This window comes from Dicentrarchus labrax, unplaced genomic scaffold, assembly GCF_905237075.1.
Source record: "Dicentrarchus labrax unplaced genomic scaffold, dlabrax2021, whole genome shotgun sequence".
NCBI lineage: Eukaryota > Metazoa > Chordata > Actinopteri > Moronidae > Dicentrarchus > Dicentrarchus labrax.
This window is the reverse complement of record NW_026136721.1, coordinates 15,526,420-15,552,183: the sequence shown is the minus strand read 5'-3', so window position 1 is coordinate 15,552,183 and position 25,764 is coordinate 15,526,420. Positions and strand designations below refer to the sequence as shown.

Sequence of the window (25,764 nt, the reverse complement as noted above, 5' to 3'; positions counted from 1 at the left end):
CTTCTGGCAGCTCCATATATGCTATATCCAATGAAGACTGTAGCCAATGAATTTGAAAAAGTCTGAAAATGAGGAGGTTGTCAGTAGAGGGCTAACTTTTTTTTTTTGCCGCTGTCAAACCAGCTAAAAGTGTTTGTGTCTGATAAAATGAGAGGCTTACAGTGGAGGTATCATTCAGTCGGAGCAGCTTAGGACAATATGGCACTTTAGTATTAAGTTGGATAATGTTATAGATACCATTTTCCAAAAAATACACTACTTCTGGGCAATTCCAGTACATTTGCAGAAAAGACCCCATGTCCCCATTAGGGCATAACTCACAATTAGGAGAGGATTTGTACTTTATCAAGTGGAGCTTTCTAGGAGTGAGATATATTCTTTGCAAAAATGTAAAGTGTATTGTAAAGTTTGTGGTTCGGGTTTTTGGAAGTACCATCTAAACTGACCTAAACTGTTGACCAGCAAATTTAATTGAAAGAACAGCCAAGATCCCTAGTCCACATTTGATGGACTGCTAGAAGTTAGTAAGTATATCCTGGATACTAAGCTTCTAGTATGACCTCACACATCTAGTAGAGAATGGAGCGAATGAATTAATAAAGCTTCACCAAACGAGACCCCATAGGTATGCATTGCTAACCTGAGCCAGAGGTAAAAAAAAAAAAAAAAAAAGGAGGGATGGATATCAGCGCCTAGGTACTTGAAATATTTAACCACTGGAATATTAGGAGGGAGTATAGATGGATTTAAAGAGTAATTAAGAGGCAATAGTTGGGACTTGGACCAATTGATCTTGTAACCACATAGACTAAAACTAAACTGGGCAAAGACACCCAAAATATGAGGAATTGAAAAGGGGGCAATATTGAAATACATTAATATATCGTCTGCAAATAGGGAAAGAGAGTGATGTGTATTGTAAAAAGTGATGGGTTCAATAAGGGGATGTTGCCTTATCCTTTGGGCTACAGGTTCTAATAAGAGAAAAAAGAAGAGGAGAGAGAGAGCAGCCCTGGCGAGATCCTCTAGAAATGCAAATTGGGGTGATACGATGTTGTTAGCTGTTATCATGGCTGAAGGGTTTGTATTAAGTACCTTATTTGGTTTTGGTAAAACAGCAAGTAAAGCCATGTTGACATCATTGAGAAAGGAGCCCTTTTCAACTGCAGTCAGAATTATATCTAAAATATATTGTATGTTGTTAATTTTACACTGTCAGTAAAAGAAACTTGTTGTTTAAGCTCTAGCTCAGTAAATTTTTCCTCCAGTTGATTAACTTTTCCTAATCTGACCTTGCTCTGATGTGATGAAAAAGATATTGCAGTATTCCTTATGAATCCCTTTAATACACCCCAAAACATGCAAGGGTCTTCAACAGAACCTATATTTTCTGAAAGAAATTCACCCACCTCATCCTTTAAAATAATCACAGTATTTCTGAAAGTCATCTTCGACATTACATAACATATCTTTCTGCACGATTTACAATCTACTTTTTTAGATTTAATGTTCTTGCTAAACCAATTTAGCTAATGAAACCACAGAATTTTACTTGCATAACTTGCCAGTGGTTTTACAACAGCTTAAAATGCACCCTATATTACTGCTGTATCATCTGACTCATATATTCTGAATCACAGCTGATTTAAAAATATGTTTCATTTTACATTGCTGAACTTACCATGCATTACTCCACTGACCTCAACATTATCAAATGTTGAAACTTCAACTTCAAGTTGAACTTGTCAAAGCTTAGTATACAGTAATCAATATAACAGTGATCACCTTTTGTCTAACTTTCTTCGATAATCCAAAGTAAATATGTATATGAGACAAAGACAATGAGACCATAACATTTTAATTAATGCAGTGTAATATTGTAACTTTTGCAGCCCTCATATTTCATAGCAGTGGAGGTTTTGAAAAGAACATTTGACTTGTTTCACTACTGCTGACATCCAAAGAGTCCATACTGCTGTTCCAGCTCCTCTATGCCCCTACAGGTACTTCCATATTCCTCAGTTTGACACTCTGCTTCTGAGGGCCAGTACTCGATCCAGGTTCTCTCACCGAGCACATACTGATACCTGAGGAGAGCAAAGTATGAAATACAATGAGTCTTCATGTGGCCAGCTATCTGTAACACAGAACATGAAAAATCATAACCCCCTCCTTCCTACAAAAAACTGTAGATTTAATGGCTCTATCAAAAAAGCAAATGTAAGGCATAAACTAGAGTACGAGAAAAGTGAACTTGATTTAAAAAGCCTTGAAACTGTTTAGATAATAAACAATAATAGATAATAGAGACAATGTTATGAGGGGTTACAAACACAACACACATGCACATTCACTCAAAGAACACACTTACTCTTTGTAAATATCTTTGGATGTTCCCATGACAAGGTAGGTTTTGCCTGTTCTCAGATCTAAAGCCTGCCTGCATTCAAGGTAACTGAAGAATGTGCGCAGTTTACCCTGAGGACCCACATCAGTAGTTCCTGTAATTAAAATTTAAGGGAGGAGAGAGAGACGGTATTTTAAATGCATAGTTAAAGGTGCTAGATAAGAGATTACTGTTGTATTCTCGCATATTCCCAGTGGAGTCATGCTTAAAGGAATAGTTCAACAAGTCAGTAAATATGGAGCTACAGCCAGACAACTTAGTTTAGCTTTAAGACTGACTCTCTCCAAAGGTAATACAATTCACTTACCATCACCTCTAATCTTGTTTATTTAATGCATACGAAAAAACTAAATGTAAAAACATTTCCCCTTTTTATGCAGGGTTACATACTGGACTATTTCTTGGCCAGTAACTTCCCAGAGTATCCACTGGTTGCCTGACGATGCAAGCTAAGTTAGCTAGCTGCTAGTCATAGCTTCATATTTAGTATATAATTATGTGAGTGGTTTTTTAATCTTCTCATCTAACTATCTGCAAGAAAGTGAGTAAGTGGTGTTTCCCAAAATGTCAGACTTCCCCTTTAAATGGGCAATGATTTTAATGTCTAACTGGAAACACCATTTAGATACAAAGTGCCCATAAAATGTCAGAAAGAGGCAAAAAATACCAACCTTCTTTGATGACTTTCAGTACTCGCATTGTGTAAACGTCAGTGGACAAACCATCTTCAAACTTCTGCAGCTCCACTTTGTACACTGAGGACAGTCAATTTGCAGATTGTTAGCTTACTTGCTCCATAACCTACTTATTCTTTCGATCTCTTACTCTCACAAACATACACAGTAATTGTTCTGGATAAAAACACAACATAAATGCAGTCAAGTTGCAGTCTCTTACTAAAATCTATTTTGGTGGTCTCAGTACTCTCGCAGGCCTTAGCTGTGCGATCATCGTTGTCGATGTTGCCCTTCTTCTGCATACTGCAGTTCTCTGGAAGTACACAATAGAAACAGTAATATACAACTGATGACATGATTAAAAATAAGCTCATGTGGATGCATCAGTGTGCATGGATTAGTTGATGGATGAGAGCAGGTGTATCTAAGTCACAATGTAAGTATGTTAGTGACTCTGATTGTTGCTCTGATTGTACAGGATCCTGCCGGGCTTGTTGCCGCTGACAGAAAGTTCTGATGTTTATGTTACAATCTGCTGATTTACTGTAGAACTAATTCCCCGACCATCTCCTTCACCAGATTTTAAATAGACACTTTACCGGTGGTAAGATTAGTTTACCTGCAACAAGGAATAGACTACTAATTACCCTGAGACTATGGTGGTATATTTTTCTCAGTAGCTCTGAAGGGAGATTTATAAAGCCAGAGAGAGTAATTCTGGTGATGCATGGTTTTACCATCATTTTTAGCCATGCTATTTGAACCAACTGAAAAAGCTGAAAAAACAATTTGATTGATTTTCATGATATATGCTAGAGTTAACATGAATTTTAATTACTTTGATGTCCTGAATTTTCCTCTAGCACAACCAGCAGGTCGATGACCTCTATTAAGCACAATATTGTTTCAGATGTAACAAATGTGTGTTTAAAATAGACAGATGAGGTCATCAGTTAGAAATCATCCTGTTTACCTTCAGCACATTCTCTGTATACATCATTTCTACTGAGCTGCAGTAGCTGTCCAGCTCTCCTCTCTGGATGGTAGAACTTCACGCAAGGTGTTGCTGCAACAAGAAAGAAATTCAAAAGAAATTTTTTTAAATGATTCCAGTCCATCAGATAATGTACATTAAATACTTTGAAAAGCTAATGATGAATTGTGTTATCTACTTTGACATCTATTGGCAGCAAAGAAAAAAATCTGGAACTACTGTATGTTGCTAAGCTTCTCTCAGACTCACGGTCATAGTATTCATAGACAGACACAGCAGCTGGTTGTAAGACACCCACTCTCATCTGCTGATGGATCCTAAAAGTGATCTCCTCTGGTTGAGTGTGAGAAACCTGTGGAGAGATGTCCAACCAGGATACATTGCGTGTGTGTGAGAGAGAAACACAATTTCATTTCAGCTGGGTTTTTTTTGCTATGACATACACAATAGCAGACCTTGAAATATCAGCATTAAGAATTCATCTTTGAATGTGCTTGTCAATAAAACTTTAATTAATTGAATAAAGTTGATATATAACCTGAGAGAAAAAGGGGACGGAGCGAAGAAAGCCTTACCTTGTCCAGGTAGATGATGAGTGAGCCTCTTTCTGACAGGACAGTGTTCATCTCATATTTTGCAATGGTGCGGGCACGTCCTCTGGACAACTACACCCACACACACACACACACACACACACACACACACACAAACAGTGTTACTGATTAGTACAAACACGACGAAGCCTGTCTATATCACAGTGTCCACCTTTCTGTCCCTCTCTATCTCCACTTCCCAAGGACCCCTCAGTGTCATTCTTTACCTGTCCACCAGATGCTCCCAGACTTTTCTCCATCCATTCTAGATCCTGCCACTTCCATTTTCCTTGCAATCAACTGAGCTTCCCTGCCCACTTCCCCACCTGCACCTCATTCCCTGATCAGCCACTCCTTACATATACCAATCCACTGCCTTTATTCCTCTGTCTGCCCATCAAAGTTTTGTCTGCCTACTGTAAGCTATTTCTGAAATAAATCTTTTAAGTCAATCTGCTTTGTCTTCATTTCAGTCCAATCCTGTATTCCCTGAGCTGTAACAGTCTGACCCTGTTGGGTATGTTTGTGTGTATATAAGCTCTTACTAAGTCCAGGTCATTTGTGTTAATGGTGAAGCCAGTTAACAAGCCAATATCCAAAACTGACATGGTTGAATCGCGCTCATTGTCCTTAAACCTGTACAGAAAATGGAGAGAATATGGGTGAGAAGAAGAAAGCAAAGTCAAACCCTTTATGGAAGGAGAGAGCAGCAAAATGCAACAATACTGGGGCACAAGGGTATGAATTGAAAATAGAGTGGGGAGAAGTTAAATAATGAAAGTGTTGGCTGTATAAATCCATATTCCTGTTAAAACTCATTCATTGTACTTACATAACCTCTATTCTCAACTTATATATCATCTGATCTTCATCCATTTTCTCTGCAGGAGCAAAACATTTGATGAACACTTTCTCACACAAGAAAAATACGTGGCAATAAAAAAAACAACAGACAAACAAACCATAAGAGACAGAGGACACCAAATTACCTGGGATGAGCTGCACTGACAAGTTAAACTTCTGACAGTCACTGTCCCTTTCTTTAGGCAGAGCGTAATACATCGACACCATCTGTCATATAGATGAAAGTACTTCTTAAAACAGTGACAACTATCAGGACCTCAAAGAGGGCCTAAGATAAATTCAAAATCAAATTTTAAAAGATAATTTACTTAATGCATACTGTATTTATATCCTAAAAACATTCATTGTACAATATTTCTAAGGAAAAATGTACCTTCCCAACAACACTGCAAATGGTTAACTCCCACCCATAGATATTGTACACCTATTCTACTCTCTCTGCTCTATTCTTGGTTATTTTCATGACTCAACTTTGATGAAAAATTTGAACTGGTTAAAAAAATAGTTTTGTTATACAGTATTTTTTTTTTTTTAATGTCAAACTTACGGTCAACGTTGCTTCTCCATGCCCCCTGGCTGTCACATTTACATCACTGTTTATATTGTTGGTCTGTTGAGATTTAAAATATATGTACACAAACACATACATACATATACAAAAGCAAAACAATTATTAGGGATACATAAGATTACAAGATCTTTAGGAACAAAAAAACACAAAACCCAGGCAAATTGCCTTTAAAGCGATTTTATACATATATTTTATAGAATATATACAGTATTCATTAGGAACTGCTTGTCTAACATATTGTTCTTAGCTGTCTAAATTAGTTTATTAATGTCCATCACTGTACATCTGCCTACCACAGTACTTTATATATATATATATATATATATATATATATAAATATATATATATTTTATATATATTATTTTTTTATTTAAAATAAATAAATATTTTTCTGTTTCTGTTGTTGGACACCAAACCGGAACTGTTTCTCTGCTCTTGTATGTTGAAACTTTAAAGAGGTACTACACCTTAAAAAGTGTATTTTACTATAAACTAAATTATATGACTCAAAATTGACCTTAACAAATGTATTAAAATCTGTATTTTGTGGGTTAAAAATTTCTGAACACACCCTCTACTGTTATAAATAATATCTTATAGATGACAGCAGCCATTACTTTCTTGTCTTCAGAACACCAACGCCCGCTTTTGAGTGAAACAAGTGCTGTAAAAGTGCCTAGTGGTACTATGGATTTAGCATTTTGCACGTCAAAGGATTAAAAAAAAACAGTTGACAATAAAAGGGTAAAAATGTAAACCTGTGGGACCTGGACAGTTGATATGTGTCCATCTTTGGCAAATAGTTCATCACAGGTTAGTTAATGATGTTACTGAGTAAAGGCCGTATGTTTGTGTGTTTTAACTGTAGATTGAAGTGAATCAGTACAGAGTCTTAGTGATGGTGTAAATAAAGTTTTTACTGTGAGAAAATATGGCCCTACCATAAAACACTCACTGCTGAAATGGAGTTTGGTCTGATGGTCTGGAGCAGAGGGTATTTTAATCTTAATAATTCACATAAACTGAGCTGACTTACCTACTAATGAACCTTGTAAACAGCATAAAATAATGTAGACTGTGGAGAGAGAACCGACATGTTTCTTATTTCAATCGCTCATCAGCTCGCTTTCTCACTACTTTGGTCAGTCTGTCAATCACTCCAGTCGATGATGGGGCCAAGCCCCTAAAGTCACTGTCCTTTCTAAGTCTCTGATGTATATTTTTTACATTTGCTGAGAGGGAGGGAACTAGCACAACATAAGGGTGTAGTTACACTTTAAGCCTGAGATGCAATGACTTTGTGGGGGGTAGTACTGGTTGGACCAGAAATAATATGATGTATAATAACTCATATAGACATAGACACATAAAATGTTCAGTGAATATAGAAACCAGGTTTGTTACAAAAACGTGGGGAGCGTTTTTGAGCAAGACTGAATTTATAGCCCATACTGAAGATCTATGTGTGTGTGAGTCTGTGTGTGTGTGTGTGTGTGTGTGTGTGTGTGTGTGTACTTACTCTAGATGTTCTCGTGGTGTGGTGGTTTTCCCTGTTGAATCTGTAAATGTCAGGTTTTGACCTTCCTGGCAACAAGATGTGCACATCCAGATCATACTCTGGTTCTTTGGCATTGACCCAGTACTCAGCGACAGCCTGGTACACCATCATGGTAGCCTGGAGAGAGACATAAACAATAGCATGGAAAACAGCACAAAAGAATGTTAATTTAGACACATAAATGCTTCCAGACAGAGAAAGTTCTGTGTTACCTGAGTTGATCCATAGCCTCCGCCCACTTTCTGCTGTTGGTTGAACCATCTGACAAGAGGTCTGGCTTCTTCAAAGGCCTTTATTAACAGAAGTTCTGATTTATTAACCATTCAAGTGCATGGTTACTTTCTATGAAATTTAAGCCACACATTCATGGCCACCACACGATGAACCCCAATGACTTTGGTGACCTCCGAACTTTACCAGTAGCAACAAACAGAGGTTTACATACGTGCTTCAGAGTGAATAAGCTTTAAGATTACTGGGTGAATTATCATTAAATCATTGAACGCAGCAAAGGACCACAGGTTGAAGTCGAACCTCCTAAATGTTACACACTGGACCTTTAATGCAGTAACATTGAGTATGTTTTTTTTTTGCGTGGTTAAACACACAAAATCACATAAGTGGGATGTGCTCACCTCAGCTTTGACTAGAGCTAGTAGAGCATAAGCTGTGGCCTCCAGTGTATAAACACGTCCTTTAGGTATTGGCCAGTGGGACAACTCTGAAGAAGACACAGACACACAACTTATTCTTACTATACCGTATTTGCTGACATTCTTCATTGAAGACCCAAGTCCCCAAATCCCCTCTAAATGTTCCTGTGTGTCTATCTCTGTAAGGTGATTTGTAAAAAAAGTACACAAACACGCACACACACACACACACACACACACACACACACACACACACACACAACACATCTGATCATGTTTAGGAATATTGCTGTGTGAGGACACCTGGAGATAGCAAAGTTGTTCAAGATCTCCCGGTTCAGTTTGTTTTCATTGGCCAGGACATATGATGTCATGGCAACAGCATATGGGTTGGTGAGGCGGGGTAGATGCGTCTCCAGGTAGGCCACTGCTCTGTCTATACTGCCTTGCAGACTCTGGACAGAGGGAAAAGGCAGCTAATGAGGAGGGAGAACCATATCCAGAGGCTTGAAGAGTGGCAGAGAGACAGAGTAAAGATTCAGCTCTGATGTTCGCATTCCTGAATGATGTGTCCATCCAGCTGAGTCTCCCATCACCGAGGTAAATGCTGTCTTTTGTACCCATATCAGTACAGGCAGGCAGGCAGGCTGGCAGTCTTCTGAACATCACTGCTGACCAGTGTTAGAAAAAAACAATTACAACTCCTCACGTTATTGTAATTTAGTTGGTTTTTGGGTACTACTACTACAAGTTTGATGTGTATCCAAACCTTTCATCTGCATTTTTGTAGATGCTGTGATCGGCAGCAATCGTTTGCCATCTGTTCTGTTTTTCCAGCATGAAAACATACTGTAGGCCAATGAAAACCATGAAAAAAAGGTTCGGAGAGGTGACCACACTGACCAGAACAGCCCTGGTGTAATTTAGGGACTTGATTGAGATAAACAGAAACCAAATAGTGACAGATAAGGCCCTTGAGTTCTATGCAGGTTCAAAAGCTTTTTAAGTGGTTTTTAACAGACAACATTTCTGCTTTGTCTGTATATTAGTTTGATAACCGATAAAAGGTATGAATTGATCAGAGAAATGTCCTCGACTGATATGGGTTTTTTGATGGCAGATGCCAACATTTTTTTATGTAATTTAGTTAAAAAGTAATACTCTAGTTATAGTAACAGTAGAATACTTTGAACTTTTACTAATATTGACTTAACTTGTAAGTTGAGTAATATTTCAGTAATGTAACAGTACTTCTATTTGAGTACATATTTTCAGGAGCATGTTATGGTTGAAGGTAAAAACAACAAAAGCTGTCTAAAAGACAAAAAGGCTGTGGATTATGCAGAGTAACAGACTGTGTTTCAGGAAGAGATGTTCGTGTTAAAATATCATTTTTCAATGCTGTAAAGAAACAAATGAATTTCCAATTACATCCCAAGCACTGGCTGATCAAAATGATATTAAAAAATGTTCAAAAGCAAGTGGCAGGACTGAGTAAAGGATGGAATAAAGAGAGGGCAGAAAAGAAAACAATGTATGCAGGTCAGTTACTCACAGTAATACTGGCAGCACAAATCGTGCGTGACTCCTGCATGGCAATGAGGCAGAAGGCCGTCAGGGAGGCATCTGAATCTAAGCCGCGCACATCTCCCTGTACACGGACAAAAACATATGGAAGTGTGTCTTTTTTATTGTTTTTGTGTAGCAGCAGAACTGTTACTGAAATAAGTTCACACACCATCATCTCTCCATGTAACACATTTCCAACTTCTCTAAACATGCCGTCAGATTGCTGTGCATTGAGAATCAGAAACTTGACAGCATCACAGATGACGTGGTTTTGCATTGTCACCAGATCTTTGGCCATGGCAAACACCTTGGCAACATAAGCTGTCAGCCTTAGAGAGGAGAAATGGTGAAACAGTTTCACATGTATTTTATTTATTTGAACATCCAACATTTAAACAACCAATAACGTTAAACATATTTTGTTCAAGTTCATAGACGTTTGCCTCACCAGGTGCTGCTTGGGCGACTGGTAAACACAGCAAAAGACCCATCAGTTTTACGGAAGGCAAGCTCGTTGCTATAGCCTGGACACAAACAAAGAAACACAACCTTTTTACGGACTGGCACTCAACTCTACTTAATCTTGTCCATTGGATGCCAGTTTTAGGAGACCTGTTACATTCTGGTGCCTGTACTAACAAATGCAGCCTACCAGTTCTGATGTATTGGAGGGCTTCGGTACGTTTCTCAAAGCCCACAGATTCCCACTGGTTGGTTTTGTCCAAATATATGGTTGCAATGACAGGCAGGGTCATGTGGATCATGTTAGCCTCTCCATCGCCTGAGGGCTGGTAGATCAGAGAACCCATGGAGTTCCCACTAATGGCGTTCTCCACTGGTCCACTTAACTGCTCTCTTCCTGTGTGGACACAGAAATGTCCCCATAAGGTGGTCATTTGCAATAAAGTGGCAAAGACATCTTTGACAACAACAACAATTAACACTGTAACAGGAGAATTTACAGGCAATCAATAACATTATATGCCCAAATATAACATAATGGCTCCTATTATCATGCCAGCATTTTATGTGATGCACATTAAGCTTCCTTAAATGAATAGTAAAAATATGTCAATGTTGCTTGTGGTGTGTGCCACTGTGGCAGTCACGCTGTCTAAGGTTCTGAAACAGTGGAAGAGATTGACAGACAGAACACACCACTTTCTTTATCATCCTGCTTTCTTTTTATTGTTGGAAATATAACTTTTGGGCCCAATTCCATTTCCCCTCCACTGTAGCAATCCACAGCCAGAAGGGAAACAAACAGGGAAGTGAAGGGACAGTCAAAGAGAGAGGGAGAAAGAGAGAGCGGCAAGCTGCAAACAGCTGTTTCTATGTGCCTATGATACTTTACATAAAGTCCTCCCATGTAAAGACAAATGTCTCAGTGAGTTAATTTTGATTCAAGAACTCTTTGCATTAGTTTACATTCACAAAGATCAAATGAAAATGTTGATAACTGATACCAGGCTCTGTAAAAGCCTTAAAGCTTTAGTGCAAGAAATCTCTAGTTAAATAACACAAGTTTATTTAGCAATGTTTAAAAAATGTTTAGCTTTATTGTTTTACCATGACATGTCTAATCCTGGGAAAGGTGTGCATGAAAACCAGAAAATGTTGCCTTGGTACCCCTGCTGATTTCATCATTGATTTATTAATAATTGTATTCTTTAATTTTGAAACAGTAGCTGCATTTTGTTACTTAGACTATGACAGTATTAACTGTCTATAGACAGTAGAGTACAGTAGAATGTGTTTTGCAGAATTGACTGCGCTGCATGTGACATGTATATTAGCAGTGCACACCATAAAATAGTGCTACCCCGCAAGCCACTGTGTAATTTGCACCCTGTCTACCACTGACAACAAATGCTGGCATGATATATGTATATGCAGGAGCTAATCTTACGGAGATCTGAATTATACACCAACAGTGAACATAGACTATCCGATCTGGGCCAATGAGTAATGTTTATTGCTGATATTTGTCAGCTAAACTAAAGCTGAATCATCATTTCATATTGCTCATAATTCCCTCTAACTTAAACTGCAACCCACAATATTTAGCTACAAGATGAGGTTAGAGTTTCTGTTCCAGGAAAGTATGTTCTTTGAACTCACCTGTCACAGAGATCAGTGTGCTTGCAGGTGTGTTTGGAAACAAATCTTTCAGAGGAATTTCATTGTTGATAATTTCCTCTTGTATACCATCTAGAGGAAGAGACCGTTGGCAAGTTAGGGGTTTTAGAAAAAACAGTAATTATTTTTTTTTTTGCTCGTTTAAGACACTTCACTAGTAAACTTACCTACACCATTCTGAGCTGGGTTTAGTGTTATAATCTTTGAGGATCTTGTCAGTATGCCTTCAGGCTGGAAATACAGAAAAAATTAATAAAAATGATATCCACAAAAAACAGACAAGCATCAATAAACTTTGATGTTTTGAGATAGTGGGCCCTATCTTGCCGATCTGAAACACAAGTATCAAACGCAAAACGCAAGTAGCTTTGTGGGCGGATCTCGGGCGCTGTTGCTATTATGCCGGCGGGATAAATGACTCTTGCGCCCGGCTCAAATCTAAAATGGGTTGGTCTGAAGTAGCTACATTAGTCATAGGTGTGGTTTGGGCGTAACGTGCAATAAACCAATCAGAGCATCATCTCACATTCCCTTTAAAAGCAGGCACGCTTGTTCCATGGCGGATTGCTATTATAATGGCGGATTGGCCAGGTGCACACCAGGAGCGGTTCACAGCCGAGGAGACCGACGTTCTCGTCAGGGCCGTAAAATACCGAGAAGTGTCATTATTGACATGAAATAAATGTAACACAGCCATACAATAAATCAAAACAATGTAACGCAGCTTCGCAGGAAGAAGACCCTGGCCTCGGGAGCAGTGCGCATGGGCCAGCTGAGGAGGGAGCAGAGGATCCAGACCCACTACACGCCGGAGGACCACCCGTTCCTGCAGCAAACCGATGCGGATGCGGCAAAGTATTAATGCCCGTCTTGACCGGGTGGCGATGTTGCTGCTGCCTCTCAGGCGCATCTCCTCAAGTCTGCGCCCTTAAAATAGCATCTGAATAAGCGCCACTGACTTTAGACTAGGTTTTTCCTGGTCTGCGGTGGAATTGTTTTCTGAAACAGCAAAATAGCACCAGGGAACGTTTGCGCCGGAACACGCCTCGTCTTTTCACTGAACCGCCCCCCCGGGACGCAAGTTCATTCCCTAATTTAAGGACGTGCGTCGGTGGAGGGAAAATTCCAATGTGCGTCGAGTGCAAAATAGGAATTATACAAGCGCCAGTGTACAAAGTCAATTGCGCTGAGTGCAAGATAGAGCCCAGTGGATGCATGTCCATCAGACAATTAAAGGTCTGAGGTAGAAAAGTACTTGAGCATTTTACTGCAATAAGAAACATTCTAATATGGTATAAAAAGCTCTAAACACACTACTGTGTTTCTCTTACCAACACCCGCAGCACCTTCAGGATTCCATAATTGAGCGATGAGTCCTTAACAGCTGCTTTAACCTCAATATGATATTGTCCTTCCTTTATGGGAATAATGATGAAGGGTACAGATCGTGTAGTTAGGGCCCCAACTTTAACCTCCTGACGATACTTGCCACGTTTGGATGCTGAGCTGCACACATGTTCCTCCTCAATCAGATCCACACGCACCTTGCAACAGGTAAAGAGGGAAAAATAAAGAGATTGACATTTAGATATTGACAAATAAAGTAAACATATGAATATATAAGGGTGAGGGAAATTATCCAATGCAGATGTTTCCAGGGTACATAGGGGGTCAACCCAATTGAACAAGTATGGAGATTTTGAATGGACGCAAACATGGTGTGTATCAAAATCACTACCATTAAGTTAACTGGCGAGCAGCAGAAGAAAGCCTTGTTTTGCCCTCCAAGTGGGTGCTCCTATGAGGAGAATGAATAGCCAAATCTGAACCTATGTGACACACTAATGCATCCAGTGATGATGTAGGTGCAGTGTTCCAGCATCACAAGTTGCAGAGAACCGCACTGTACTAACAAAAGAAACAACTTTCTGTTCTTGTGTCTCATCATTCATTGAGATTTTTGTAATTTTGGCTAAAAGTTTAAGAGAATATGAGTAGTAGAGTTTTTAGACTTACTTAGAGGTTTTAGGTTGTCTTTGTTGCCTCTTGTTTTTCAGTAATAAAGACCTTTTAATTGTCAATCGGTGACATTTCTATTCAGTCACATGTGTTGCTGCAGATCAGTCACTGAAAATTAAAGGTGAGCGATAGTTACTTTAAAACTTTAGGCTGCTAAATTCTTTCTGTAAATAATCTGTTTATTTAATCCATCTGTTCAGCACCTTTGCACAGTGTCTCCAGCTACTGTATAGTGAAGGTTGTCAGATATGGTTGATGAGCACAGGTTTTGGTGGTAATTTGAACAGAACAAAGCTAGCCGTTTCCCTCTGAGTCCTCCAACTCTTTTGCTAAGCTAGGCTAACTATTTCCTGACTTTAGCTTCACACACAGATATGACACTGACATTTCTGTTCTTCACATACTTTTGGAAACAATACAAATAAGGATATTTTCCAAAAGATTGAATTATACCTCTCATGGGAAGATTGTGAGTATGAGGCTGATGATGATTCTGATTTAATTTTTGAATGTCACACAGTTTGCATTGGTCAGTTAACCAGGCATTATTCAAATTAAAACTGCACTGCACATTTGCAAAGTACTATTTTCATTATAAACCATCTGTCCTTAAACACAAGAGCTAAATTACCCAGACTCACAGTGATAGGATCTGGGCTGTAGTTGTGGAGGATAGCCTTAATTTCCAGCTGCTCTCCACGAACAGCAGAGTACGGCAGTTTGAGATCAATGAAGAAATCCTTCCGGACAATGACCTCTAATGGATCGGCCACACAGATACCTTAAAGTCAGGAGGAAAAATAAACATGACAGAAACTAAAGGATAAGAATGAGGGGAAGAGGAAGGTAAAAGTTTAAAATCTGAATCTTTATTAACTGACAAAATCTCCAGATATCAAAATCCTCCTCCAGAACCTGACAAATTGGAGATGTTACCTCTGCCCCTGGGACATTATCTTCTGTTCCCCTTCAAACCTGATGTCACTGTTGGAGTGTGTATTTGTGTGTGTGTGTTTGCCTGCAGCTGCATTTCATCACCATAATATATACAACACAAGACTGGGACAGAATCAAACCAAAAACATTGCAGTTATCTTCTCCAAGAAATCCCTTATAACCACAATTAATGTAAAGAAAAAGTAAAGTCGTGCAGAGAAACAGAATCCTCACCGTGAGTTCTTGACAGACTAATGCCAATGATCTGCCAGGTTGTGATTGAGTCTTGCAAAGGAAAATTTTTCACAAATGATGTGGTGTCACTGAAACAAAGAAACGTGTGATCACTTTCAGTGATAGAAGAACTTGTGAGAAATTTTAGTGGTACTATGAATTAGTGATGCGCGGGCCGACCCGTAACCCGCGGGTCAAGAAATGTTCACTTTATTGGCGGGGCGGGTCATTAAGTATTAAATATGTTCAATACAGCCTACTTAGCCTACCTAACACTGTTGGGTAAACCCACCTGCGACCTGACGTCACCAAAGCGCCTATATATATATTTATTTTTATTAAGATTTGAATTTGTTGTTGCCAGTTTCCAGTGCCACTCGAAGGGCTGTTTTAAAGCACATTTGTCAGACCAAATAAAAGCCCTAATCAATGACATATTTAACGTGTATTTGATAGCGGCGGGGCGGGGTGGGGCGGGTTGTGAAAATAGACACGGTTGTGCGGGGCAGGATGGAGCGGGTTAAATTATTAAATAAATGCGGGACCCGCGGGTTGGAAAAAACCCCGACCTGCGCATCACTACTATGAATCAATTTCTGTTGACTCACCAGTTCGGTGTTTGTCGAGGGCAAGCAGGCAGTTTGATATCTCTCCACAGCCAACTTTCAGGGAAGTTGGTGCGAGAAACTATTTCATTGCTGTCCATGTAACTGTTGTCATCCTCCTCACCTAAAGTGTCATAACAAAACATTTTTTATGTCCTGTACTGTAATGCAGAGGTTCAGTGAACATGTCGTTATCAGGTCATTTGAGCTATGATTCTTACTTCTGACATTCCTTATAGTGCCGGCTCGTTTTCTCCTGCTCGGGGATGGACACTTCAATTCTGGAATGAAAACAAAAACAAAAGACTAGTTCCTAAACCGAATGGTTTCTGTGATACTTAAAATAATGGAGAAGTCATCTAACACAGTAGACACAGTAATGTCATGACACTAGTCAGGCATGGTCCAAAGTGTTGTGTGTAGAGATGTGACAACACTGTTGTCATTCCACCAATTTTAACGGCCACATGTCGAAGTATCCTTGAGCAAGATACTGAACCCCAAATTGCTCCTGATGCTGTGCGTCGATGTGTGAATATGTAGAAATGCATTAGTTTTTGCTCAATGGTTTGACGTGAATGTGTGTAAAAGGGCGAATGTGGCACGTAGTGTAAAAGCACTTTCAGTGGTTGGAAGACTAGAAAGGGGCTATACAAGTACAGGTCCATTTACCATTTACCATTTATAGATAATGATGAGCAGTAAACTGGAGAGTGTCACCTTGTCTGATGGGAGTCCCAGAAGCACTGGACTCGAACAACAGCCCAGCATCATAGAACACACTCATGCTGTCCTTCCCTCCACCTGGTGTGCAGCCTGTGTCGTACTTCTGTACAATGTCCCACACCTGAGCAAAGTAGAGGTCATACACACACAGAAAGACAAACTTGAACTTGACTAAACCAGAGCATGTTCATTGATGTTGCAAAATCTTCTGGGAGTAAATGGTCTGGAACACACAAATTTCCAGAAGCGGGCTGTAATGGTGAGAAATCCAGTGGGAGTGGGATTAAGCAGGGCTCCGCTGCACACAGAAAGGCCCCATCCAACCAGTGGGCTAAAACAACATTGTCACCTAAGTCAACACAATGTGTGGGTTCAAAGGGGACAGATTAATGTCGGATGTTCATATTAAACGTGACCAAAGTTTCAAATCATTTGGTAAATGTATGTAAAAGTAAACGCTGTGAGGAAAATGTCTAGGTTTATGTCTGCTCTGAATAGGGTGGCTTTAGGCTGGACAGTCCGGCTTTTAAATGCCCTGTCCAGCTGCAGGCGCAGTTTAATACTTATTGGCTAAAAATGTGTGACAAAATAAGTAATTTCATTGGTTACATTTTCGTGTCCTGACCTATCAACACGTGGCTCATTTTAATATTAAAATGAGCCATGTGTTGATTCGCCACTGATCACTGCAGTTGCTACCACCAGGCTGTCAATCAAGCTCTCAGCGACAGAGAACATAATGTGAGCTAACGTCTGTTGTTGGACTGAAATTCTGAAAATGCTCATACTCATATGTATAGGCAAAACCCTTTATCCCCAGATAAAAACATCAAAAACACTTTCTGTATGATGTTTATTAGACCTATGTAATCTGAATTGGAAGGGCACGTTGTCATGAGCTGTATCTTGTATATTTATTATTAGCTATGTGGTATGTATATGCACCTTTATGTAATCTGGTGGAAAAACATTAAAATTTAAAACCGGATCATACCAAACAAATATCTGCTTGCGTGTCCCTGTGTATGCAAAGTGTCCTCCTTTTTGATGTGAAGGTTTAAGTTTATGTTGAAGTCTGCTCTGATTGCAATATTTCAAAAAAATTTTCTAATTTACGCAATGAACAAAGTACAGGGACATGCCCATCCACCCATTTAGATTATAGCTGGACAGCTAACTGAGCTAACTCTAAAAGCAGCTGCAGGGCAGTTATCAGCTATAGTAGCTCACTGCTAAAATCAAGTGAAGTTATCCGTCCATTAGGATATTCCATAAATCACTGAAAGTTGAAGCAGTGCAACCAGAGGACATCAGAGAGACTAGAAAATATTTGCTCCATAAAACATGATCCAGTTTCACCAAAATCAGTGAATGAAGATTAGTTGCAAGCTTTTGTACAGTAATGATGTCTTTCCAACCTAATTCTTGTCTCATTTTTTCAAATTTGCCTCAAATTTTTCAAGTGTGCCACATGGCTATTGTCCAGGTAAGTTATAGCTGTTAGACTTTGTCAATCACACCGACAACGGAATGAAGCGGTGCTCACAATCATTTGCTGTTGACCCTCGAGGGGCTTTCAGGGAAGTTGATCAATGAGAATAAAGTGGCCTTTTAGGGAGTGTTGTATTAAAGAGACAGGAACTAAAACGACTTGTTTCAGACAGAGGATGAACTGAGGGGCTGTATATAAGGCCAGTAAAGTAAATAAGGTTTTCTTTTGAAACGGTGAATCATGCAAAACTACTCTACTAGAATGCCAGAAAAATAATATAGAGCTGGAAATTAGCATAGGTTGTTCTTAAAATTATATTCTTTCAAAATATCTTAACTGAAAGAAGGTATAAAGAAATTACCTTTTTCTGTGTGAGGCGGTGCTTGTTGTTTAGGACGTAGACCCCTTTGTCAACTACCACCAGACCCACTGTGGCTTCTGAGTCTCCAGTGACCTTCAGACCAAACATCCTGCGAGGTTCATACGATGGAGCGGGTCTCGATGGTTCCAGCTTCAACTAAAAGAGGAAGGAAAAGCAGATTTGTATTTTCTAAAGTAGTTCAAATTAAATAAAATAAGGCATATTTGTAACTTCTGACTCTGCTCAATCAGTGCTGTCTGTCTCACCGAGCCCATGCAGGAGTCCTTGACATCCACCCACACAGAGTCTGATACCACTTCATTGTTATTTGTATGGTAGTAGGCTAAGATGCGGAACGATGGCAGCATTTCTTTGGTGACAGGAGCTACCAGGGAAATCAGTACTTGGCCTCTCGTCTTATAACGGCCATATTTCAGCAGCTGACCTCTGTTCAGGATCTGGGAACAAGTAGTTATCAAGTATGAGTATATACTACACCGACTGCTGAAAGCAACACAAACACTCAAGCATGTATGCAAGCAAACACATACACAGGTACAAAACATCTCCTACCAGGTATGTGACGTCCTTTTGTATAGGGCTGTTGAGGATGAAGTTAAACCTCAGGTTTTCCCCCAATGTGACTTCAGCTGCCTCCACAGCTGTAATAACATCTCACAATTAGTGCTGCACATTTAGGGGGTCCTGTACATGGTAGTTACGCAGCACTGCCACCACCATCACCACTGGCGTTACTATTTGATGTTAGTTTAGGATGTTCCTCACCTATGTGGATGTAATTGTTGCTTTTGGTGGTATATGGGAGAGCTACCATGGTGGCTGATGCTTGTCTTTCAGGCGTAAAACGAGGATCACTGGTCTTTGCCTACAATAAAAAACACACAATTCAGCATAGGGTTAGGGTTCTATATATATATGAAGTTATAAAGGCTTTATCTTAGCCAAGCCTTGCCTGCCTTAAGCCTTTACATTATGACAACAAGTAATTGACCTATAAAGACAAATCAACACAGAATAAAATAAGATTACAACACAATATAACACACAATTACATTTAAAGATGCTCGACACGTGTATGCATACATACATACATTCAGTAAATGCAGCTGAACCATAACAATGAGCTAAGGAAGCAAAAAATCTGCATAGAGCTGCAGAGTTGGATGATTGATTGGATCGATTTCAACAATGAATAAACTTCCATTTGCCAAGCGGGATGCAAAAACAAACTTACGGTAATTGTCAGTCTGTCAGTCCTTGCCTCTGTATTGATGGGAAGTCTTGCCATGCCATTGGCTGCAGTGAAGACCGTCACCTGGCCAGGGTTGACCACCACTGTAACACCTTGTGCAGGAGTGTCATCAGGATTCAGAACTTCAACCTTGCTATCAGAGACACAAATAGCTGAACTGTCAGAAGTCCTCAAATTAAATATCTTATTAATACATATTTCAGAGCAATGTTATTTTTAGAGAATAATATTCTGCAAACTGCTGTAGCTCTTATGATTACAGTAAAGTTATGACTGAGATAAGGGTCAGTAATGAGTACTACTACTTTTGAAGCTAAAGTCAGCTTGTTTTTAGGAATTTAACTTTGCTGTCATTTTACAAACATGTAAATATAAATAAGTACTTTACCTTAAGATTGAAGGCCATCCCTGGTTTGAAGTATTTGGGAGTTTTCTTGAAGTGGATGGTGTACGGTGACGTGACAATCTGGATACCTCTCAACTCTGCCTCCACCATTTCACCACCTGTTGTCAAAGATACACATCAACACCATATTTTAAAGAATAGTTCAATTTTTCCCCTTTTAAAATAAAATCTGTCACAAACAAAACACAATCTTAAGTCTTTTTTCATATTCATCCAACAAGAAAAAGTAATAAATAAAATAAAATAAATAAACAATAAAACATTAAATGTACTGTCTTCAGTCCATGTCAGACAAACTGTGTATGACGAAACATACAAAAACACAAAAGAAAGGATAAGGCAGGAAGGTTAGATGATGGCCTTGAAATATTGGATATATACAGGATTAACACAGGATAAGCCTAGATTGACAAACAAAGTCTCTTCCTTACCGCTCTCCGTCAGCACACTGACAGCTACAAATATGGAACTCCCCACCAGGTCTTGGATGTTTCTGAAAGTGTCCGTGATGTGCTGTCTCCTCAGTGTGACCTCTCCATTACCACTCTCAATCTATTGTGACAATGAACAGTCAGTGAACAGTTGCTGTGTCCTTTTTCTGAATATGTTAATTCTTATTTCAGCCTGGGATAAATCTCACTATTATTAATGTTGTTAAAGTTGTTAATCTACCAATTTAGCAAAAATACTGTAACTGCATATATGGCAAACAGTCAAATCTGAGACATTTTTAAAAGAAAAGTCCCACCCTTTTTGTGGTCCATAACAGTTGTGCAAACCTCAGTCAGAACCTCGGTCAACTTAGTCACTTTATCTCTCCAAAACGACCACACCCCCTTTTGGGTGAAACAAAAAAACTGCCTAGTGGTATTACTGTATGCCTACAAGCTGCTGCGTTACATTTTATTTTTCATAAAAGATCTGTGACCTAAGGGAACCTGCAAAGAGGATAAATAGGGTTAACTGTGGGACCCAGACAGTCAGTTTGTTTTGGAAAACACTTTATCACAGGTTAGTTTATGATGTTACTGAGTAAAGGACGTGTGTTTGTGTTGTGTGTTTTAACTGCAGATTAAAGTAAATCAGGAAAGAGTCTTAGTGATGGTGTAAATAAAGTTTTTACTGTGAAAAAATATGGCCCTAGCACAAAACACCCTCTGTTGAAATGGAGTTTGGTCTGACGGTCTGGAGCAGAGGGTATTTTAATCTTAATAATTCACATAAACTGAGCTGACTTACCTTCTTATGAACCTTGTAAACAGCATAAAGTAATGTAGGAAGTAAATAAAACCGACATGTTTCCTATTTCAGTCGGCTCGTAGTGAAAGGTTGATTAATAAACACAAATGGTGATTCTGCTTCGCCACAGGGATATAATTAGTTAACAGTAACTACCAAAACAGAAAAATAAAGTGTCTTAATGACAGAAACTGTCAGATGTCAGAAATATGACATTCATTGAGGTAGCTGTATATGTCAGACCTGTCCTCTTTGATAGAGGCAGACTGGAAGGACACTCAAACCCCTATTTATTTATTGTTTTCTATGTAACGACATTCTCTCTAGAAAATTCTTATGTCCACTTGGCTTTATTCTGAACATCCTAAATAATAACTAATTCATTAATATCTGTGGATAGGAATGTAACAATTTAACTCAAACAATTGCAGATATAATAATACCAGGAAATCTTAGATTTTTCATGTTTTAGAGTCTTCCAGAGATGTGTTTTTGTAGCACTGCTAAAGGCCAAGCTGTACAACACATACTGTTTAAGACAGAATGACCAATCAACTGACAGACATAGTGCTCACCTGCACTCTCTGAAGAGAGCTTGGAAAGCTCTGCTTTTTGCCCTCTTGTATAACCCCAAATACCACGTAGGCCATACCATTCACCTCTTCACCAAACAGATACCTGAAACCACAAGAAAAGGTTTAATGTTTAAGCCAACAATTAAGTAAGTCGTGACAAATAAAAACAGGATGTAACAACAACAAGGAATGACTAAAATAGGAAGAACCTCAACACAACCTCTTGACAACATCCTTCATTTTTCCTCCAATCAATGTAGCAATCAATCCTAATCTCTTAAACCACAAAACAAAAACCTTCACATACGTAGCTTTGATGTTGACTGTGAGCTCTTCACTGTCCACATAGAAGAATGAGCTCGCAGGTATCAGTTTCACCTCAAAACTGGGCAGCACTGAAAAATTAAATAAATGTTTTGGTGTGTCCTATGAGTTCAGCAGTAAGTGAATATAATATTTATATAGATTTTAACAGTGCAGTTAATGAGGAACTTACCATATTCTTTGACCTCAAATTCTGCATAGTAGCTCTGCTGCGGGTTGCTCTGAAACTTCGCCACCACCTTCCACAGTCCGGGACTACACAAACAAGAACGAAGCAAAACATTTAAATATTCATAACATTTAGAGACTAAAGGTAGCTCAGGAATCAGGCTTCAGACAGCATGAAGTAATTTATCTTCAGAATAATAATAATGAGCTGATGCAGAGAACTTGATGTTAATACTGTCCTACACAGAGCATTATCTAGAGAAACACTGAAGTTGGGAATTAAACTGGTATTGTTTAACTGTTTTTATTCAACTATCGCTGTCTCATAGTTCAGGATAAATTGAAATACCAAGATGTAATTTTATCAAAATTTATATTTTTGAATTACAGCAATCAAATTGAAGATATATTACTACTGTTTTTGATTATATCACTAATACAGTCAGACAAACTGTTCACAACTCCTTCAAGTGAATGTGTCCTTTCCCATTGAGTTCTGCTTAACCAATATTTAACATGTTGTGAATGAATGTGCTATCTTGCAACTGAGTGTGACCGTGGTTAACTCTCGTCAGAGATAACGATGCTCATGCATACAGGAAAACAGTGGAAACCATCTCATTAAATAAATGAGCCTCAATCAATATTTATTCATTAATTCATCTGTTGGCCGGAATGAATCAACTGAAAAGTCTCGAAGGATTCAGTGTCTTCACACTTTATACACTGTATGAATTGTTTTTTAATTGTAGTCAAAACACTAAACTAACAATATGAAAATGAAATAATATAAAACTTAACATATTGCATTTTAAAATATTGAGGAATGTTTAGAATTCAATTCACCTGTTATTCTTTTTAAAATGTTCTCTATAAACAACAACAAACCAAATTAAATTAACATTATATAAAAAACTTACCTGACAATTGCACCAAGTTGGTAACGTCCAGAGTGGATCCCTGATTTCAGAGAGACCGGATGAAGTGGTAAAATTATGTCTTCAGGGGTCTAAAAATAAACAATATTTATTAAGGGTTTGAAATTCCCCAGTCTCACAATATATGGGTCATTTTGTGTAAGCCCTGTCTACTATTCAGAAAGTTTGATGTACCGAGTTACAGCTGATTATATAAAATGACATTTATTTTGTGTTTATCAAAGATAAAATACAATACCACAATATAAATGGCAATAGAAGCGTCATCTTGGGTCTCAGGGTCCCTCTCTACAGGCTCCATACGGGGTGACAGTGCAAACATCCTGTAATAAACTGACACAGAGAAAGAGGTTCATTTTGCTGGTGAAGGAGGATCTATTTTGAGGTATGTGACTGTTAAACAACTTATGTCAAAATAAGGGTGAATTTTCCTGCATTTTACTGTCAATCATTAATTTTAAAAAATGGTAAATGTCCATGTCAAATAGATAGTGTGGTATATTTCCTATGGTAATATCTTTTCTTACATATTGAGACACCTTCTCAGAGAAGTAGGAGAGTTTTTTTCAGCACTGATGGAGCATTGAACTCACCATCGCTGTTGGGGGTATAGAGGGTCTTGTCAGTCTGGATGAAGATGTACCCAGACTGGAAGGACACTAAGACGACTTTCTCCAGCAGTCGGTCAGGGAACTGAGCTTGCAGGTACACATACTGTTTAATGCTGGGATCTTTGCTGAAGTCACCAGCAGGGATCTGAAACCAGCATGTAGAGACACAGGCAGTGCATGTAGAGCGGAACGGGGTCTGACAGGTTATAACATGTACATTTATGGATTCTAGACCTCTTGTTGGTGGTCATGATAGAAAATGAAGCCAGTAACACATACTGTACATATTATACAGTATTTCATTTACCGTTAATTGTCCAAACTCCTGGAAGTTGTTTGCTATAGTGAGGGTCACAGATGTGGTTGCCAGTTCTTTGGTTTTGGTTGGATGATTCATCACTTTGATATCGACCCTGATGTCTCCTCCTGTGCAGTCTTGACACTCCACAAAGATGTTTTCTGGTGTTCCTACCCGCAACAAGTTGGGGGCAGACATCACCTCCCTGCAGAGCAGCGAGACGAGAGAGAGATTAAGAATGAAGTTACTGTTTTTATTTAGTTTTTCCTCTACAGTTGTTTGTGTTTAAACAACATATTTGCTTCTGCTCTAGCATGGACTTCATACATAATAAGTGATCTATTGATTATCTTGACTAAGATTCTGTACTGGTTCAATAAAATATTTCATCATCTCTGTTTGCTGTGTCTGATGTAATGCATCACTCTGCAAACTCAAAATGTTTAACCTTGATTTATGTGACGAAAACCTTCAAACTAGAGTTAAACTACTTTTTTTACCATCAATGTACAATTTGTGCCTCCCCTGAGACATTTTTGTTCCTTAGGTTTTCTTTGCCTGATGTTCTTGAGATTTGGTCATGATAGTCATGATTGTCATGGTAATGACTGTGTGTGTAGATGCGGCAGCAAGTAGCTCCATAAAACCTTGATACTTTTGTTTTATTAATTACCAAGATTTCATCAGCATGTCAACATCCCCACCAGAGGACCTAATACACTGGACTGTGCCTACACGAATATCCCTGGCAGCTATACAGCCCTCCCACACCCTGACTTTGGTTTATCAAACCATATTTCCATGATTCTCCTGCCAACTTATACCCAGCTAAAAAAAGGATCAAACCATCAGTAAAAACTGCACAGAATGGCACAGGTTCAATCAGGAAGAATATACACCATCAGTGACATCAATGTATAAAACCACCTAGAAGATCATTAGCATTCAGCTACCCAGCATCAGTGATATTGGTAAGGTGAGGTGCCTAAGCAGAGCCCAAAGGATATTAAAAGACAGTAGTACCCGACCCAGCCACAGCCTGTTCACCCTGCTGACATCTGGGAAGAGATCCAGTGTACAGTAAAGACAATGTCTCAATACATCTCCACATAAACTGGGAACCAGAACTAGGAATGGAAATATAAAATGTATTGGACATATTATTAACAGTATTTGTGCTTCCTGCACAATACACACAAATCTTTTTGCATGTTGCAGCTACCCTTTACATGCATGCAGCACATACACATCTTCCTCCAACTGACTCTGTCCTGTCTTTTTCCTTCAACCTCCTCTTTCTCTTTGAACAGACATTCAAGGAATTGTGTGAAAAGCTAAGCCAGGTCAACTTACAATGGTGATCCATCAGCCAGAGAAGTCAGAGAGGAAAAGACCAGAAAGGCCAACAGCCCCAGCTGAGTCCTGAACAACCTTCCTGATCCCATATCTGCTGTTATTGGAGAGTCCAGCTCTGCACACTCTCCTTTTATACACTCACCTCCCTGCTCCTGCACCTTTACATCCGCCCACTCTT

At 38.9% G+C, this 25,764-nt stretch overlaps 2 protein-coding genes across 2 annotated transcripts in view; one reads left to right on the top strand and one right to left on the bottom strand.

Moving 5' to 3' along the window:
- The window catches only part of LOC127354388 (myosin heavy chain, fast skeletal muscle-like), a 142,038-nt gene that overhangs the window by 69,015 nt on the left and 47,259 nt on the right, over positions 1 to 25,764 (top strand). The window lies entirely within an intron of this gene.
- Positions 1,840 to 25,701, bottom strand: LOC127354412 (complement C3). Its single transcript, XM_051384297.1, has 42 exons — positions 25,584 to 25,701; positions 24,240 to 24,435; positions 23,915 to 24,077; positions 23,560 to 23,654; positions 23,304 to 23,392; positions 22,388 to 22,470; positions 22,199 to 22,286; positions 21,892 to 21,994; positions 20,509 to 20,629; positions 20,060 to 20,175; positions 19,654 to 19,800; positions 19,185 to 19,284; positions 18,972 to 19,060; positions 18,665 to 18,856; positions 18,399 to 18,554; positions 16,540 to 16,666; positions 16,041 to 16,100; positions 15,823 to 15,943; positions 15,215 to 15,303; positions 14,686 to 14,825; positions 13,357 to 13,569; positions 12,193 to 12,256; positions 12,008 to 12,097; positions 10,539 to 10,745; positions 10,335 to 10,410; positions 10,056 to 10,215; positions 9,873 to 9,968; positions 8,621 to 8,772; positions 8,300 to 8,408; positions 7,877 to 7,954; positions 7,626 to 7,781; positions 6,083 to 6,145; positions 5,661 to 5,742; positions 5,504 to 5,552; positions 5,217 to 5,307; positions 4,654 to 4,743; positions 4,328 to 4,430; positions 4,058 to 4,150; positions 3,305 to 3,397; positions 3,079 to 3,162; positions 2,372 to 2,501; positions 1,840 to 2,087 (listed from the first exon to the last, which is right to left on the bottom strand). The coding sequence occupies exons 1-42, from the start codon at positions 25,673 to 25,675 to the stop codon at positions 1,946 to 1,948; spliced, it is 4,788 nt and encodes a 1,595-aa protein (XP_051240257.1). The 5' UTR covers positions 25,676 to 25,701; the 3' UTR covers positions 1,840 to 1,945.